The sequence below is a fragment of the Hippocampus zosterae genome, chromosome 10, assembly GCF_025434085.1.
Source record: "Hippocampus zosterae strain Florida chromosome 10, ASM2543408v3, whole genome shotgun sequence".
Classification (NCBI taxonomy): domain Eukaryota; kingdom Metazoa; phylum Chordata; class Actinopteri; order Syngnathiformes; family Syngnathidae; genus Hippocampus; species Hippocampus zosterae.
The window spans coordinates 25,444,198-25,464,019 of NC_067460.1; the positions used below are offsets into that span (position 1 = coordinate 25,444,198).

A 19,822-nucleotide genomic window follows, 5' to 3' on the forward strand; every position below is an offset into this window, starting at 1 on the left:
CAGGCAAAACTTTTGATTTCTAAAACAGAAAGAGCCGCCTCGTAACTTGTAGATAAGAAGATTTTCGGTGAAAAATAGTAAATCAGTGTCTTGTTGAGTTCATATCACAAAGCCAATCGCATGCAGCAACATGAGATTTGGTGGACATATCCACAGTGAGAAGAGGTACCAAAAAAAAAGCTCCTGCGAAAAAAAAATCCATCCTAAAGTCTGCCGGTTTGGTTTTGAAGGAGCCTTTTTTGGGTCAACTCGCCCGACGGCATACTCCATCCGCATGTTTTTTCATTTTGAATTCAGTCACCAAAGCCAGTTTCACACCGAAAGCTTAAATTTGGTTGGACCGAGCAGTCGAACCGCAAAAAAAAAAAAAAGTCTCAAGAAGTCATGCTTGAAAAGACAAAGAAAGTCTGCCAATTTGATTTCAAGCAGCTATTTGACGCTCAATTACTTCACTTGCGCCCAACTCCATTGATCGTTTTCTTTTCAATTCAACCCGCCCAAGCCAGTCTCACATGGCAGCGCGCTGCTGCAGAGCTCGCAAGGTGCCTGAAAAAAATCAACGACATTTGAAGCAGATTCATCAAGTCAGGATCGACGGTACGGGAAGCTCAGCGGCACAAGCCCAGGGCCGCAAATAACGCAACGCACGCTCCAAGGACAATCTCAACGAAAGGTCGGAGAGAGGAAAAATCAGAGTCGGCCAATCGATGGCATCCGACGATAAAGGTCTTTCTTGGCCGTCCTTTGGTCAGCGAGAAAGGGTCACGGAACCCCAAGTGGACAAAAGGGTTAATGCGCGCTAATGCGCGCTAATACGTGAAAAGCCACAAGTCACTTTGCTGTGATGGAAATGGTGCGGATCGCATGATGCTTGGAGAAAAAAAAAAAAAGAAAAAAAAGACCCCCTGCCCTTGGTGACCACCTTGTGAGCGGCAGCAAAACCACTGACGGCAAATCAATCGGAAGCAGCCCGATTCTTCCCATCTGGACGTGATGAATTCCAGCAAATACGCCGGTAGCTTCATCTAACAGCGATCCGCGAGCTTCTTCGGGGAATAGCGCCGGCCGACTCCGGCGAAGCCATTGAATAAAGAAATCCAAGGCAGAAATGAGCGTTGACGGGCGTGACGGCGACGACATTGTCCCCTCGACGCGACCCCCCGCCGAGCGCCACGTCGTCCCCTGACACTCCCCGCGTCCTGAATGATCATTTGGAAGCCTTTAAGGAGACGATTAAAAAAAGAAAAGTCTTCAGCCAGAGACATCCCTTTTTCTCCGTCGATGTATATTGCCGCCATAAAATTAAAAGACGGGCGTTCGATCTGTCATGAAAGGGCCGACTTAAAGACTGTAATTGGCCAGCTCTTAAATAGACATCATCGCCACGTTTGTTTTCGTAAGCGTCACATTAGGGCGGCGCAGCTCGCGATGCTGAAACCGGTCGGAGACGATTTCAACGTGGGGCATTTGTCCCAAAGTATTTGTCTTTGCGGTTGTCTCGCGTCAAACAATACTGCTTGTTTTTGTTTTTCAATTTGAATTGGTTTCGATTCAAAAGATGAGAATACAATTCAAATCGATGGCAATACATAAAGAGTAGAGTTCATTTATATACCGACAACAAGAAGGTATTGGATCGTCCTATATGGGAGAGATGCGCACCCTCAATGTATGTCGTGTGGTGTTCCGCAGGGATCAACCCCAGGGCTTCTGCTGTTTTCATTCTTTTTGCTCCAGTTGAGTTGAGTCGAATAAGTGTGAAAAAGGAAATAAAAGTCTTTCAAAAAATTATACACACACACACACAGACAGGTTTTTTCCTGAAAAAACATTTTGCACTGACAGACTCTTGGCACGCGCATCACAGCTTCGAGTGCAATAAGTCGGCGTTGGTGCGGCTGGATGGATGGCCGCTGAAGTTGAGGATGAGGAGAGAGGAGCGTTGGCGAAGAGCGCCGATGCGTATTTGGAACCGTGAGTCGCCGCTTGGAATTGAAATGGATTTCCATGGGACAGGAGAAGTGAACCAATCTCTTTTTTCGTCAATGGATGCTACAGCTTCTTGTTGACTTTGAAACTTAGCCTGTAGCCGACGTGTGCACATTTTGAGCATGACGTCTCTGATCCACTGGTTAAAGGACACTTTGATTCTCTCCTCTTTCATCTCAAACCGCTTCAAACAACAAAGCGTGTGACGGAAAAGTGGTTAGGACTGCACGACTGTCCGTGTTTTATGTTATGTGTTGTGTTTACTATTTTGCTTTGTTAACTGTTTTGTAAAGCGCTTTGTTACAGCTGCCGCTGTTGTGAAAGCGCTATATAAATCAGCATGTATTGTATTGTATTGTATTGTATTGTATAATAAAATCGGGGAGGATATATGAATTATGCATTTACCATACAGGTGGATTTATGTTTATGAGAACGTTGCGTGCCAGATCATAAATAAGCCATCTCAAAAATTCATCTCTCTGCTTGGAGAGCCCCACGAAAAGTTATGAAAGAGAATCAAGTCTCGAATGCAAATGTCCTGCACCACAACCTGCGCCCAGTCGGGAGTCTCCAGGTGTCCTCTTTTCTTTTCTCAGCAGCCGCGAGGGCCCCAAAACATCAAGTCAGCACTTTGTCCGCACAGGAAGTCCAACTCAGCACACTCGCTCAGCAAATAAGCGGCGGCCTTTGCGCAGAGACAAATCGGAGAGGGGGTGCGTGCGCCGTTCTTAATCATTGAAAACCAACACGATCTTGTATTTTTTCTTATAAAAAAAAGAATGACAATTTATCCGGAGAAAAGAAAGCAAAAGCGATATATTTTGAGAAGAAAACTAATTTGAGAGGAAATACATCCCGAATAAACGGATCAACAAAAATAGCGGGAGCGCGAACACAGGATGGTGTTCGGCGATGGAGTGGGCTTGGGGTCGACCGTCCTTCCTTCCTTCTTATCTTTCTGTGCCCGCAGCCAAAATGAGGCAGCGGGGATGCGGGCAACACGTGACAAACCTATTGATCGCATGATCAATAAGCAATCACCATTGACAAAGGATAGAGTGTCAAATGGCTCGATCTTGCACGTCGGCAAACTGCTTGATTGAATCACGTTGCGTGAAAGGGAAAAAAAAAACCTCACGCAAAAAACGAGAATGCCGATCGAGTCCAATGGAAACACACGAAAGACGCTCAACTGACCTTTGACCTGAGGAGGAAAGTACACAGATTGGGCCCCACAGTACCACAGTACCTCGTGCGGCACCGTAATTCCCCAAAATTCCAAACTACAGACATATCCAAGCAAGTATTTCCATCCGGGGGTGGGGTGGGGGCAGGCCATTGGTATCAAAGTGATGGTGACGGCAATTCCTCAAAGAACGTCCATCAGCCGGCTATCAAGCGTACTGGAGTGTGGCGAGCCGCGACTTCGTGTTATTGCCGCGCCGATAAAGTGGCCGTGAAGGAGCCGCTAATAAGGACACCACATGCTAAACTGCTACGTTTGGGGAGGCTTGTGCACACACACACACACACATGTGTGTGTGTGTATGTCTGTAAATGGCTAGACAAAAGTATTGGGACGGGCGTATCATCCATCTGCACCGCCCGCCGGCCTGCCGGCACCCTCGAGCCGCCGTGACGGCCGAGCGTGACGGGCACCCGGCCGGCGGTGACGGATCACCCGGCTCCCTCGTCAGCGTTTTGCCGTCATTATACGGCCGGCGGCGAGGGGGGCGGCCATAAAAGCCAATGTCGGCCGACTCCTCTTTGTCCCCCGACATCAATTTGCCTGCCGCCTGTTTTTTGTGTACTCACTTGCACTTCCTAATCCAGTTTTAGCGTGGCCGTCTTTAGCGCTTCAAAGTCATCGCAACGCGTTCGGCTTCATGTGCACGCTCGGAAGTTGTGATGCTTTTGGCTACATGCTAAGTACATTAGCATCCGTTTTGTTTCATTCGTTCATTGCTGAATTGATCTTTGACTATGTGATCCAAGAAGACTGTTGCGGGGGGGGGTTGCTAAAATATATGTCGAGATATAAATAGATCTATTTTTTTTTCCCAGCGCCTCTCAGAGTTACGGCGCGGTTGTCGTCGTCTGCGAATTGAATGGAAAGCCATCAGTAAGCGAGAAGGCGGGTAAGGCCGATGTTTAAAAGTTGGCGCCAGCCGCTCCATTATTCAACAGCTCTGCCGTCGCGCCATACTCCCGACCTCCTGCTTTTGGAGGCGCAGCCGGCATGAATATTTCACAGCGCAAACACGCGGGGCAGACACCCGCAGAAAAGTTCTCGCCAAACGCGTCCGGAAAGCTTTCGCACAGTTGGACTCAGGAAGAAGTCCAAAGATTGACGCAATCGTACCAGCAGAAGGCCCAGATGATGTTTGCTTCATGCGGGCGGCCATATTTTGTGCACGGCCTTGTTTCATCACATCCACAAACGCGGGCCAGCACTCAAACAAATGATGCAATACTGTACCAACACAAAAATAACAAGAATAATTTTTTAAACAAATATCGATACAATGGGGTTTTTTTTTGTTTGTTTGTTTGTCTTTTTGCCCAAACCATGTATGGTGCATGACTTGGTTTTAGTTCTCATCACAAACACAGCGACAAAACTCCTCTAGGTGGTAAAGATCTGACAAATGTTGCGGCATACAAAGTTCTGCACACGGAGTAAAAATAATTGCATATAAAATATAAAATATATATAAGATATAAAAATGTGGTTCAAAAAAGAATTGTACGCGGGACTCCAGACTGCCCGCACAATAAATGTTGGCCTCTTGTCTCTAAAATTGGAGAGCGCACCAGTACATTTTTTGGTCTACTCAGGATTGCGCGAGCAATCAATCCCGAAAAATGTTGGAAATGATTTTTCTTTGGCTGTTGGCAAAGTTCTCCCGCACACTTCGGATCGATCGTCAGCAAAATGACGTCAACGGAAACTCAGAACAAAGAAAATCACGGCCGGCACACAAAGGCGATTCCAACATGAAGGGACCCGAATTGGGGTTAGCCATTTCAAGAGTGCGAGCGTCCCGTGCCAATCAGTCGCCCCCCCGCCCACACAATTCAGCCCAAGATGAATTCCCTTCAATAGCAAATGCTGCTGTGGACAACGTCCACCACATTTGATGGTCATACTTGCGTTTGATGACAAAAAAATGACTAAATAAATGGACAAATCAACAAAAGTGAGCGGGAGAATTGCCCTCGGTGGCCCGGAAAGCCAATTTTGAGGCGAAACGCGAGGCGGGCGCTCCCCTCGGACTCCCAACGCTTCAATTTAACGAGACAATCAAGGCGAAGGCAAACACTCCCTTCCAGCGTGTCGGAGAGGAAATTTGCATGAGATTAAAGCGGCTTTGTCCTGCCCCGGACGCACGCCTTTTGCATCGCTAACGTACGATACGTCCTCTCTTGGGGATATTTGGACAAAGAATAAAAAAGAGGGAAAAAAACTGCCGAGACGACCCATCAAATGAGTATTTATGTTTGTTTAGCGGGACGTGAAGGACGTGAAGCCGTCTAGAAAACGCACGGACTCATCCGCAACCTGGACTTGACGTTATCGCTTGAACCGCAACAAATACTCCACATTTCGGGCTCGGTACTTTCATGGGTTTAGTTCTCACCCCTCGGAAAGGCCGCACCGTGTAATTGACGGCAATGCAACTTCTGGGTTTCGTAATGTGACATGTGGTGTCCCTCAGGGGTCAATACTCTGTTGTTTGGCATTTACATTACACAGACATAGGGCGATCAATTCCACTGTCAAGCTGATGCTACCCAACGATAGATGCCACTGGAAATAACAACTGAAAGAGATCTGGTAGGAGGTTCCCGGCCCGTATCAGCGGTTCCACACAGTTGAACCTTTGAGTTCAATCAGTCATACCACAAACACTTTGGAGAATCCTTCATTCATTCATTCATTCATCTTCCGTACCGCTTGATCCTCACTAGGGTCGCGGGGGGTGCTGGAGCCCATCCCAGCCGTCTTCGGGCAGTAGGCGGGGGACACCCTGAATTAGTTGCCAGCCAATCGCAGGGCACACAGAGACGAACCATCCACGCTCACGTTCACACCTTGGGACAATTTAGAGCGTCCAATCAGCCTGCCACGCATGTTTTTGGAATGTGGGAGGAAACCGGAGCACCCGGAGAAAACCCACGCAGGCCCGGGGAGAACATGCAAACTCCACACAGGGAGGCCGGAGCTGGAATCGAACCCGGTACCTCTGCACTGTGAAGCCCACGTGCTAACCACTGGACTACCGGGCCGCCCACTTTGGAGAATCAGCATCCAATATTACGACCATCGATAGCACAACACTTGAAAATCGATTGAAATCTCTTAACACGGCCGAAACAAATAGGCGACAGATGTCCACGGCGCCGGTCGTTTCGCTCCGTAACCGAGGCTCCCAACCCAGGCTAAGCTAGCAGGTAGATCACTTCCAACATGGTCGCTTGACGCCAAGCGGATGCGGCGTCTGCAACGCAAACGCCGTCTTTAATGGAGAGGAATTCATTTGCGGGACGACGACCGCTGCTGCAGTCCCACAGCGCAAAACCCCGGAGAGGGACGCTAGGGGGTGGGGGGGGGGGGGGGTGTACGCGTGTGCCTGACTGAATGAGAATCAGGGTTAAGAGATACCGAGGTGCCCGTGTCGCGTCTCTCTGGAAATCAATAAAGCGCGCTGGCGGCGCACGGCGCGGCATTTCAATTGAAATGTCATCCTTTTGCATTTAAGAGCAATAATGTCAAATTGAATGCCATTAGTCGGCGTTTTATTCATGCGAGATCTGAGAAGCCGAAGGAGATGGTGCGCAAGGGGGGCCGTGGGGAGTAGGGGGGGGGTTATTTGAGCTGACGTGTTTTGCGAGGCGTTTGTTTGTTTCTCAAGGCAACGCGGCTTTTGTTTTACATTTTTGTCAAGAACCCGCCAGTGTTTGGTCCGTGAAAAAAAAAAAAAAAAAGCAGCAGGAGGAGCATGAAGGTGAAATCACATGTGAAGCTTTTTTTCGTTTTTTTTTTCTTTAGCCCGAGGCGCTCCCGTTCAGTTCCTCCACTTTCAAGACCGGAAGAACAATATGAAAAAGGAAAACCGGCAAGAGACGTCCTTGGACACACTGAGAAGGAGGTGAATAAAAAGCAGCAGAATGATGCTAATAAAAAAAAAAAAAAATGACAGGGTGGGGGCGGGAGGGGGTCCCGGAGCGGATTCCGCATCATTAAATGATGGCCCGGGGGCGGATGGAGTGTGATGAGCAAGTGCGGCCTCTCTGTGTAATTAAATGGCAGCAGGCTGGAAGACGATAAGAGCCCCCGTGCCCCCCCCCCCCTGCAACACCCCACTCACAGGGAATTGTTGAAAGCTATGAACAATCCCATTATTGGTGGGCAAAGCCACATTTTCTGCCAAAACAAGGGAGGCGGACAGATTGCTTGTTTTCCAACGGGGGGGGGGGGGGGGGGGAACCTTGGCCACGATGGCAGCCGAGGTCTCCCCCAGGACCACCTCGCCAGGGCGGCTTTGTGACCGGAAGCCCGCTCGGATTCGTTTGGGATCCTGTGATTACGGGCGGGCAGGTTCTGAGCTGTATTTCAAGTGGAGGTTTTCATCCGTTAAGATAAGATAAGATAAGATATCCTTTATTCATCCGTTAAGAGCTTTCGTGCGCTTTTTGCCAAGCGCTGCGCCAGATCGCTTGGGGCGGCAAATAAGTGCAGTCATCCCTTTTGAAAAATGGCCGCAGAGGCGCAGCGCCGTGCCAAAAGGGCAACTTTCACGCTTCATCTTTGCGGCTTCAAATTGGATCAGCGGCGGACGACCTTCAGCTCTCAGCCGCGGACGATCGCGCCGACTCGGGAAGGAGGCCCGCCTGAGCAAGACGTACGACGTCCCATCGCCGTTCACGGCAGAGTTTGGCCGCCGCGCGCTTCCGGCTCGTCCGCGACCATCCTCTGCTGGTGTCAAATGGCGGCGGCGGCGGTGGCGGAGCATCCTTTCAGCCGCCGGCTGCGTTTTGGCAGCCGGAGGCGATGAGCTTCGCCGCGGCCGTCTCGCGCGGTCGCTCTTGTAATTGAAAAAGGTCAGCGTGGCTCCCGCGTAATTCAAGGCTCTGGGCCGACGCCATATTTAATCGCCCTCAGGCGGGCCAGCCAGCTGAATAGCGAGCGCTGAGCAATGTCACAATAAGTAGAAGGCGGGGACGTTTTTGCTCCGGTGGCTTTTTGGGGAGGCCTTTTACGACCAAAAAGGACGAACCGGCGCCATTTGAAGAGCCGACTTCTCCAACGTCGCCGGTGTCACAAGCGCGCGGCGGTCGCGGCTACGTTTGGAACGTGAGCGGAGGCCAAAGTGCGTTCCGAAGCAAGATGGCGGCAGGCTTACCTGCTTCTAAGGGAGCCTCCTGACAGCACGCCAGCTCCAGCAGGACCATCAGCAGGAGGGGGGTGGCCCCCGCGCCCGAGCCTGAGCCCCTCGCGCGCATGATGCCGCTCACTTGGACGCCATCTCTGGACATGGGTCTGACGAGACAGAAAAAAAAAGGCCATCAAGGAGAGCAAAAGGCAGTGCGCCGCTTTGTTTGGCGTGAACACGTTTGGCGCTGTCGCAACGCGCGCACGCGCTAGCGAAGCCACCGAAGCCATCGAGTCCATGTCTTCCATCCACACTGGATGGATCTGAAGAAGCCGTGCGCAGTCTGCCGCTGTGCAGGAGATGACGGCAAGCAGCTGAAATAAATCGGGTCCAATTGTGCGGATCAGCCATGTGTGGAACAACCTGTTCACCTGCGTTTGATTGCAGGCGGCCGCTTCCCGGTCTGCATGGCGCGCCCCCCCCTCCCACCCCCCTCACTCCGACTTTCTCATGGCAGCCACTTGGCCATGCGTGACGCACTCTCCAATTGCATAGGACGCAAGTGTCGCGGCATCCTGTATACCAGGGGTGTCCAAAGTTTTTGCCAAGGGGGCCAGATTTTATGTGGTAAAATGTCGGGGGGCCGACCTTGGCTGACATTCTTTACATTGAACAACAATATTGTTCAAGTTTTAGTAAGCCAGTCTGTTTCACATTTCCATTTTTATTTTAATTTCAACAATCTTAAGAATTTCTTTTGGTTCATTTGAAACAGGAATTTGAAATATGACATATCAGTCAATCTAAACACGGAGTGATGTCTTGTTAACTCGTGAGTGATGCCCTCTAGTGTCTAAATGCTATTACTCATTTAGTGAATGCTATTACTCATTTAGCCACTAGAGGGAAGCAGTACTCTATGAAACATCACTCACCAGTCTACGAGACCTCAGTCAATGCAACACGTGTTCCATTGCGCCCAACCTGCGGGCCAGACGGCACTGATTTTATGACGGGGGCCGAGGGCCGGATGAAATTCGACCGCGGGCCGGATTTGGCCCGCGGGCCGGACTTTGGACATGCGTGCTGTATACAGTCTGCCTTCTGTGGATTACTCGACTCAAGTGGAATTCTGCAGCATTTCCAAACAGCCCCCGCCATCTAAAGTCAAACTCGCAGCTAAGGGGGAGGAAGACGACTTTTGCCATTTGGGTGGCTCCCGAGCTCGCATTTCAAATGAGCGCCTTCATCTAAAGAGCTCACGATGCGCTTACGCTTCATTAAAAGCGGATAGAGAAAACAAAGGCAGCAGTTAATTGGCATTGTGACAGACAGAAAGTAGCGCGTTGCTTTGGCAGCAATTGAAAAAGTCACCCTCTCGTGTACACTCGTCTCGGGCGTGAAAATCCGCTGACGAATCCATTTCGGGAGGCGTGACTCACTCATTTGCTCGATGAACTCTTGTCTCAACACAAAGCGATTGTCATCCGATGACATGTCACAACGAGCTCGACTTACTTTGCCACACCCGACGGTGGAGGGGCTGGGGTGAGTAGAGGCTAATTTGCATGAGCTGGGACCAAAAAAAAAAAAAAAAAGTTGCTTTCAACTGGACTATGAAGAGACGGAGACAAATTGCGCCGTTTTGGCTGCAAACACGAATTTCATACCAAAACAAGTGTTGGACAGATAAAAACCAAACTACATTCTTGAAACATTAGCAGGAAACCCAAACGATGTCTTCAAACCCCAATTTAAAATCATGAGCCCTGAAGTGAACCGGGAACCTTTTTTTGGAAAGTAAAAGCCGAGTTTGTATCCAAATATGTCATCCGAACTCAAAATCTTAACCCAGGCTTGAAACCGATCAGGTCATTTGAATCCTGCAACTTCTGTTGGTCAACATGGAAGGAGAAGTCACAGTGGGGCCACCAGCAGCGCCGGATGCTGATTCACCCCCAACCCCCCCACCTTCCACCGCAAAACCGTTTGAGGTCATTCCAATGTGCAAACATAGTGGGTGGGGGTGGGGGGGGGGGGGGCTGAAAGGTGGCGGTTGCAACCTTGACACCCTCATCAGTCTTACTTACACTGCAGTCCCAAGTTCTACGCAGCACACACACACACACACACACACACACACTGCTGGCTCGACGTGGCAGTACCGTGAAGAAGCTTAATGGAGGATCAGATGGAGATTTTGCAAATATGGCGGCGGGGTACAGGGTGGCAGGACAAACCAAAATCCAAATTTGACACCTCAACTTAAAAAAAAAAAAACTCTCATGTCGCAAACACTTCCATTGTTCATGTAAAAGTAAAAAAAAAAAAATCATATGAAGGAGCATTCCCATCAATGCTCCAATCCAATTCATGGCGCTGCTCCTTCTGCATTGGATCCACTCTGTTCCACTTTAGCCCCGATGAACACGACACTCGATTTTTTTTTTTTTGTTTTTGTCGATCCCCGGCGGCAAATATAGGACATCAAAGCGGAGAGCCGAGCAGGCGCAAACTTGACGCGCCACCAGAAAGAATGCTAATAGCACGTCTGAAAGCGGCGGGGATGACCTTGGCGTACGTTTTGTTGACGCCGCCTAAACGTAGCACGAAAGGCGCATCCATTTGCCACGTCGAGAAACGTCTCCGGCGCAGCCGGTGACATCAAAAGGAAGACGCATACAGAATAAGGGGCTGGCACGTGAAAAAAATGTCATAAAAATACACACACACAGTAGAATAGTTCCAGCAAGGAAAGAGCCTAACAAAAATACAACAAAAATAACAAAAAACACCAGCGGGTAAACAGCTCAATGCCTCAAGCCCCCATGTGCCCCTCGCCGGGATGCAAGCTGTGTTCCCAATTTAAAAGCTGCTCAATAATGCAAGCGGCCAGAAGAAACACAAAATAATCGAGAACAAATATGCCGTAACTCAAAGTGAGAGGCTCCACTCACCCAGAGACGGACAAAGAACGCGTCAAATCCGGGCTAAATTGCTTCTTCATACTTGAGGAAATACATGCCGATCAAATTATTTCCATCTTTTCCCTGTTCAACAGATGCACGAGGTGCTGCAAATCAGTTTTAGCATGTGCATAAATGCTCAAATGCGAGCGGCATGAAGGGAACAATAGACTTAATGGTCATCTAAAGGATCATTTTGTGCCTTTACAAGTCCTTGTTGTGCCACGTTTCCATTGGAACGTTCCAAGCCAACCTCGAATGAGTTAGCTGACAAATTAACAGCAGAGTCAAACTTCTGGCTCTCCCTTGGCTACGAAGTTACCCGCTAAATAAGAATGTGACACGGGCCAAATAGCGGCTAAGGCTAACCGTCTCTCTCGGCTAGCTAGTTTACCTCATGAACTAGTTCTCTATCGAGCTGCCTCCTCACTGTGTAGGTGACACGGGCAAATTAGCACGCTCAGCTATGAAGCTTGTTGCTAACCATGAAGCTGACGCAAGCTAAATAGCTCCCTTTTCGAACCAGCTTCGCGGAGTGACAGTCAACAATGACTTTAAGCAGATGGAAAAAAAATATCAAGATGAAACAAGTGTTTACATTTTCAAATGACCACTTTGACAACATTCCTAGGAAATGTGAATGCCGCGTCACTGCGAAGCTACTTTCATAAAGAGCTACATGGACAAAGCTAATCAACTAGCACCCTCGGCTATGAAGCTTGTTGCTAACCATGAAGCTGACGCAAGCTAAATAGCTCCCTTTTCGAACCAGCTTCCCGGAGTGATAGTCAACAATGATTTTAAGCAGATAGAAAACAAATATCAAGATGAAACACATAAATCTCAGCAAATGTTTACATTTTCAAATGACCACTTTGACAACATTCCTAGGAAATGCGAATGCCGCGTCACTGCGAAGCTACTTTCATAAAGAGCTACATGGACAAAGCTAATCAACTAGCACCCTCAGCTATGAAGCTTGTTGCTAACCATGAAGCTGACGCAAGCTCAATAGCTCTCTTTTCGAACCAGCTTCCCGGAGTGACAGTCAACAATGACTTTAAGCAGATGGAAAAAAAATATCAAGATGAAACAAGTGTTTACATTTTCAAATGACCACTTTGACAACATTCCTAGGAAATGCGAGTGCCGCGTCACTGCGAAGCTACTTTCATAAAGAGCTACATGGACAAAGCTAATCAACTAGCACCCTCGGCTACCTAGCCGCCCAAGCAGACTATAACGTTTGACCACCACAACCGTTCCCGATGAAAAGCTTCACAGCTAAGCTAAATAGCTCTCTCTCAATGCGAAGCTTGGACATAATTGTTATTTGAGTGCATTTGTAAAACTCACAACTTCAAAACATGGCGAAGTAGTTCTGCGGGTTCACTCGCTCTCAAGCTGAACTATTACAGGGACACTCGGGATAGCTAATGAACTAATAGTGAGACAAGTAAGACAATAATCGGAGACTTATTCAATAATGCGCATGATGGCCGGATGCTATTTGATGTCTCATAACAAGCCCGGATTGTGTTTTTCTCCCGTTGTGCTCCACACATGGAACGCTAAGCTCACTAGCGGTCCTTTTGAGCGGGGATGGCACAATGCAAGCGGCGCAGATTTATTTTGAACAATGGGCGATTTCAATGCAGTAAGTAAGGCAGCTCCATGCTGTGGCTGCCGATGGGTCTCGGGAGGAGTTTATCAACTGATGCAAGGAGCCTGAGGCGGCTGACAGCAGGTGCGCCCAACAAACCACCAGAAAAAGAGGGAAAGGGGCGGGGGAGGGGGGGGGCGAGGGTTGGCTCAGTTGCAGTAAATAAGAGCAAGGCAAGTTACACTGATCTGAGGCAGGTAAGCGGGGGGTTGCAATCATGGGAGGATAAAACGCCCCCCCCCCCCGTGTATTTCACAGCATTCTCCTTTTTGGTAAAAGGGGCGGTCCAGTGATCGACCTCATGGCGCAGAGGTGCAGAGTTCGATTCCGGCTTGGGCCTGCCCCCTTGGGGTTTGCACAGGTTTTCTCTGGGTATTCCGGTTTTCTCCCACATTGCAAAAACATGCACGGAAGGTTCACGGATCACCCCGTGAGCGCGGACGGACGTTCGACGACGTGTGCCCCGCGATGGATACTTTTGGTACTGCATCTTCACGTAAAGCGCGGCACTCTGTCTTGTCTCTTTGATTTACGTAACGCCGCGTCTCCTTGAAGAAATCTTTTAAGCCGCTGGCTTTTGATGGCCGACTTTAGTTTCCCAGCACCTGAGTCTCCGTGTGCCATTTCTCACAAATGCTCGTCTCTCAGCAGCGGCCCTCGCTATGCGTTGGGCTGTGTGACAAATTGAAGAGCGCACTCAATAAGGGCCAATGCGGAACAGTGCCGCAAAGGTAAGGAAAACAAAGACGTTTACAGGTTTCCCTGAAGCTCAAAGCTCGGTCAACGCATGTCTCGACGTTCGCATTCAGGCGCCAAGTCCACACCAACCGAGACCGAGACAAGACCAAGACATTTGGAAGTTAGACGGAGACAATAGCGAGTCCGTTTAGATATCAAAGAGAAGTCGCCCGCACCCGCCCCAAAAAGATCCAACTTGGACATCGTTTTGGAAATCCAGCATTACTGATGATTTTGCCGATATTTTTTCACGTTTGGAGGCCTGGGATGGGGAGGGGCTTCATCCATGGTCCGGGTGGAGGGGGCGTGGTCATCCAGGCGACATCAGGAAGGCATTGTGTGTTTCTCACTAATCCAAGTCGTACCCCCCTGATCTCGACTGGTCTTGATCAGAAATCCAGAGTCTACCCCCTCCGTCCAAGACCGAGAATCAAAGACTTTTGAGAGGAGACAGAGTTCCTCCAAAAGTGCTCTCAGAAGCAAGACCCGTAAACAGGACATCTGAAGGCTTTGTTTGGCTCCTGGCGAGAGCTCCATCTCCGCATACGTGAAAATGTCGCCTGGTTCCCTCAGCGGGAATTGAATCTCGCAGTAACACATGCTAATCCGCTTGCGCGCCGTGTCTACCTGCCTGGAAACGCTCTCCGCAGTCCCCGCGGACGTGACTAATTGACTCGCCGGCGCGGGTGAGTGACACGCCGTTTCCAGAGCGTAATAATAGCGTGTCACGCGGGAATGATGGCGATGAGCCGGCGGCTGCGAAGTTCCCCGACCTCGCAGTCGGGGGGGGGGCCCCGGCGGCTCCGCCGGGGCGAGACGGCGGCCGGCTTTTCAATCAGAGACGGTGGCAGGACAGTGATCGAAACAATAAAAGAGGAATCAATCGGCGGCGGCCTGCGGGCGTTTGGACGTCTTGAGTGACTTCCTCTGTCATTCTCAGCCTTGACGAGGCGCAATTGGCTTTTGTGCGATGGGGAAGAAAAGGCAGCGGTGATTTGTCGTTCATCTTTGCCCGTAGACTTGCTCTTGCGGGTCAAATCGACTCATTTGAAATTAAATAAAACAATGTCACCAATAAATACTTTTAAAAAAGGGGGCAGTAAAGTGACGCGTGTCATGGAATGACCCTGAAAATATCGCAAAGTTGCGAGATCGGTCAAAGCGCTTTTCAGCGACAACACGCGACTTTCGAGTACAATTGCATCCGACTTCCGAGTTATCAGGCGCGCCGGCTACGGCAAATGAATCAAAGCTTCGTCCATTGCAATTTGCAAATCACGTAAAAAAGGTTTTGCTTTCAAACACTTTTGGATGATTAAACATGCAGCGGGTCAAACTGACCCAGGAGGTCATTGCATTTTGCGAGAAATGAACAGAACACTATCAGGGGCGGGGGGAGGGAAAATTGTTAGCCAGCAGGATTATGCAAAATGTGATGGTTTCGAACTACTAAACACTGCCTGGGTCAAATTGACCCAGGAACATTTGAGCTATTTCCTGTAACCGCAGGCTTAAAGACTTGCAATTCCAGCAGAGCCCTTGAGGGAGACACTGGCGTTCATGTCTTACTCAGCGTCTGCCTTCCTACCCTACTTGATTTTTTTTTTTTAGCCGATTATTCACTAATCCCGTTAGATGGAAATCTATTAATGTTCCGCCTTTAGGCAACCACACACAAACTTGGGAGCTTTTGTGCCGATAAGCAGCCCATAACCCCCCCACATATCCACATCCAGCCAACTTCACCACCCCCTTTCGCTTGGGCCCCAAATGCGCCATGAAGGCACATCAACAGAGCCGCTTCCCGCATCAGGAAGCTTTAGCCAGACGAGTGACCAAGCAGCAAAGTGCGACCGGACCTCCAGTCACACAAGTGGATTTTTTTTTTCTTCTTCAATTTCCACAAATTCATCCGTGGAATCGGGCTTACACTTGCGCTGACTCCATCCAATTGGGTGAATCCAATTCAAGGATTTGGTGGTGGTCAAGTAAAACAAGAACTAGAAGGGGCTGGGGGGGGTAGATTGATTGGAAAATAAAAGACAAAGGAATGACTAATAGAAAAAAATAAGTCGATATCTTATTCAGAAAAAAGTAAGAACTTAAATAATGTGATCAATTTCATTGTGCTGCTCCCGCTGATGTGCCTGCCTTGGCCACCGGGCGGCAGTATAACGTGCTCATGCAGACACAAATGAAGGAGACGAGTTCCGCCTGCCTTTATTGCGACTCAGTCAAACGCTGTTGTATTTGTCACATTTTGTCGAGGATAAAGAATATATGCGATGGAATATTGCCATATAGACGTGTTGCGCGTGAAGCTAGCAGGCTTCTCTTACGGCGACATGAGTCGCTTGTTACAAAATATAAATGGACAAATAGTTTCAGATCTATTCCCTTTTCGAGTAAACTTCAGCCGGGAGTGGCATTTAACCGCTCGGAACTTGAAAATCTCTTAGCGCCACTAAAAGGAAAAGCTTTTGCTCCTTTGAGGGGCGCTCGTCTCGCCGTTGGTCAAGTCACATCAGAACTGTTGCCACATTCGACCAAATTTGCCTTCACGTTCCGGATGACAAGCCCCCCCCCCCACCCCCACCACCAAATCTCTTCTTAACATTAACTGAACTGTAGTACATATTATATATGAATACAACACGTACATATTTGCTGGACACAATTTTCCATGAATTCAATTTGTGTCATGCCTTCATCGAATTTTCGAGTCGGAGCAACCCTACTCGGCCCGTGAGAGAAATCGGGGGGGTTAAACTATTAGCTCCATCTGCGAGTCAACCGAGACTGCACGGAACAGGTGACGAGAAACACCGGCGGCGTGGCAAACTTTCAGCACCCCGGCGAGCGCTCCGAGCATCAAACGCGCCCCCTACCAAGTCCGCATCAACTCCGCAGGCACGCCGAGCGACCCGTCGAGCGAGCGAGCGAGCGGCAACACTCAAGCGGCATGCGGCCGCTTGCGGGACTCCTGCGGATGGCTCGTCCAAAAGGCGCCCGCACTCACCTGTCCGAAACGCAGCGCGGCCGCCTCGTTCACCAAGCGAGCTCATCCGCAGCCGGCAAACTTTTCCGATCGTCTTCGCGCACGCTCGCACCCCAAAAAGGGAGGGCGATCATTTGTAGGCTGAGGACCGGGGCGGAGTGCGTAATCTTGCCGGCGCGGTGCTTGGCGTATCCCCCCCGCGCGCGCGCTCGCTCCCGGCTTTGACGCGCGCACGGGACGTATCCCGACAGCGAGGTGAACTCAGATCAACGGAAAGGAAAAAGGAGGAGCGGAAAGGGGGGGAGGGGAGGTGGGGAGAGGATCCCGGGCTGCGTGTGTGTCTGACGCTGGGCGGCGGCAGCATTGCCGGGGGAGGCGGCGGCGGCGGCGGCGGCAGCCGCTGAGCGTGCGCGCTCGAGTCACCCTGCAGGCAGAAGAAGCGTCAGCCTCCCTCCCTGCTGGGTCCTAAAGCGGCGAGCGGACAATGCGTGCTACGACGCGCTGGTTTCTTCGCGCACGCGCGCAAATTCCATGTGCGCATTTCAACACCTCATCATCGGAAAAAGGTCCAAATACACAAGTACCATTGGACTTTCTCAATTGTACTGTGAAAAAGAATTGATCAAAATTTTCACGACTTGCGCTTTTTGTCCATTCCACCAAAACCACTTCTGTAGTTTGTGCAATTTTTTGAGGTTAGAATCAACACAACGACTGATCATTCGGAAGCAACACTTTTCTTTCATGACACAGATGATGATTTGTCAATGTGTCAAAGTGCTGCAATAAAGTGCCAACAACTGCTCAGGGGGGGGGGGGGCTTAATTGATGTCAGATTTTTATTGTATATTTTACCTTAAGTATCATTGGCTGGCATCGGCAGCCTCCATGTATACTCGCCAGATATTTATCCATATTCCAGGCATCATTCATTCATCATGTCATTCATGTGACGGCGCCCCTCGCCGCCATTTCATTCATCACAATCACCACCTCACACAATAGAAATTCAACAGCGGCCAGGAGAAGCCATTCCGAGAAAAGCAACTCCATTTAACAGCAAATGTTATGATGAGGCCCTCAATGTGTGTGTGTGTGTGTGTGTGTGTGTGTTGCAAATGTTGAGTTTGAGCTGGGAAAGGAGGACAGATTGGTGTTCCCTGCAGATGTGACCCCCCCCCCCCCCCCACCTGGCCACTGCAGACAAGCCTGTTCAAATGCACTCTGGGACGAGGAGAAAGCAAGAAGGAAAAGAAGAAGCCGCCGCGGAGCGTTCAATCCATTGGAAAAACGCTCCAGCCTCGGCACTGATTGTTGGGGGGGGGGGGGGGGGGTCGGAGGGGGGGTTACAAGCGGCACTCACTCATCCTCATTGAAATACATGAGAAATCCCAGTCTGGGGCAAAAAGGGTCGCTTCCGAACGGCCAAATTGGACTACTTGAATTGATTGAAGGGCATGATGGAATACATAAATGCATGCGGATGGAAATTCTTCTCCTTTTATTTCCAATGATGGGGGGGGGGGGCGGGGGGCGGGCGCTCAGTCATTTTGCTTCCAATTCCAACGGTGGTCCTTCAAAAATCACCAATGACAACTTTGTTTTGCTTAGCCACTGCTCGCCCCGCCTTCCCGCTGCAGCAGGCTACATCCTCCATGGACAGACACCACTGAACTGGGAGCATTTTTCAATCGTCATCATTGGACGCCGGTGGATGGAGCAATCAACCAAGCAACCCCCCCCCCCCCCCCCAAGTATAAATCCTAAATCCTGGTTGCGGATTTTAAACATGCTGCTACCCACATGTGGGAAAATTCCGTCGAGGGGACAAATCCTACATTGCGGTTCTTGACCTTTGCCCGTGGGTGCGAAAGGGGGGGGGGGGGGGTCCCCATGAAGCACCAAAAACAAGCTGTGTTGCATTTCCATTCTGCCGCACGCAGACTTTTGCATTCAGCACCAACGTTGGTCTCTCAAGCTAAGCTAATTAGTCCCTCGCTCTGACAAGCTAAGCCAACTAGCATCCGTCTCCCCTCCCCCGCCACCCCCCCCCCCCCCTCCCAAACACACCACCTCGTGTTTCGCCACTAATTACTGTGTCTTTGTTTTTTACTGCATGCAACCGTTATTGCCTTGTAAATTCATTGTGTTGCTAAAAATGGTTTTCTCTGCGCGCGTTCGGCCCTATGAATCACTCTGGCATCATCATGTGACACTTTATGATCATTCAATAAACTAAATAAACGGCCACCGGGGGAGACGTTTGTTTGTGTGTGTGTGTGCGCGCGTGTGTTATAATGAGGCTCCACATTGCGGCCCCCCCCCCCGCACGCACGCGTACATCAGCCCATGAACAAGTCAGTGGATGCACCCCAATAAAAAAATAAAATAAGAAGGATCGGTTCGGTAAGGTGGTGATGGAAGAGCGTGAGCGGATCCATTAAAAATGATGCATGCCCCCCCCCGCGCACCCCCTCCCTTCCCTAATTGGAACACGGCCATGTATTTAATAGCAGGCATCAGACGCCTAATTGGACGTAAATTGAGCTGCACGCCGCCATCGCCGGATCAACAAAAGGGGCGAAGGGCCGGAGAAGGAGACGACTCCCAGCGTGGGGGGGGGGGGGGGGGGGGGTTGTCATCGAGATGCTGCATTCAGCAGTGACTAAAAAGATCTCGTTGTTCTTTTCTTTTTGTCACTGAGTGAGTCTTTTTCCGACTTTGAAGAACCCTTTTACTATTCATTTTTTTTTGGGGGGGGGGGTGCACTGAATGAATCCAGCGATTCCAATGAATCCGGATGAGAGCACCCAAGTTGCATGATTGCCATTGCCGATTTCACTTTTGAACGTCAAACTTCCAAATGTGTTGTTATTTGTTTTGACACACTTGCCCACCAGAGGCCTAAAGAGGCTTTTGCGCATTTCCCCGCCACGTATCGACGACGTTGCTTATCTATATGCTAATGCGGGCGGGCGGGCGGGCGGCGGCGGGCGGGCGGCTCATTTGACTGTTTCATCTTTCTCCGTCTGCTCATTACAAGAGCTCGCAGCTCGGCAAACACCTCCTGCGGATCTCGATAAGAGCG

The 19,822-nt window shown here is 49.9% G+C and overlaps 1 protein-coding gene across 2 annotated transcripts in view; it reads right to left on the reverse strand.

Moving 5' to 3' along the window:
* LOC127608548 (roundabout homolog 1-like) overlaps positions 1-16,985 on the reverse strand; it is a 121,242-nt gene extending 104,257 nt beyond the window's left edge. Inside the window, exons 1-2 of one of the 2 annotated variants that reach the window (XM_052077668.1) lie at positions 16,756-16,985; positions 8,400-8,536 (exon numbers count right to left, since the gene is read on the reverse strand). In XM_052077668.1, the coding sequence (XP_051933628.1) occupies positions 8,400-8,532 (133 nt within the window). In that variant the 5' untranslated portion in view covers positions 8,533-8,536; positions 16,756-16,985. The remainder of the gene's footprint in view (positions 1-8,399; positions 8,537-16,755) is intronic. The other variant, XM_052077669.1, reaches the window with a different exon arrangement.
* Between the last annotated feature and the right edge of the window lie 2,837 nt (positions 16,986-19,822).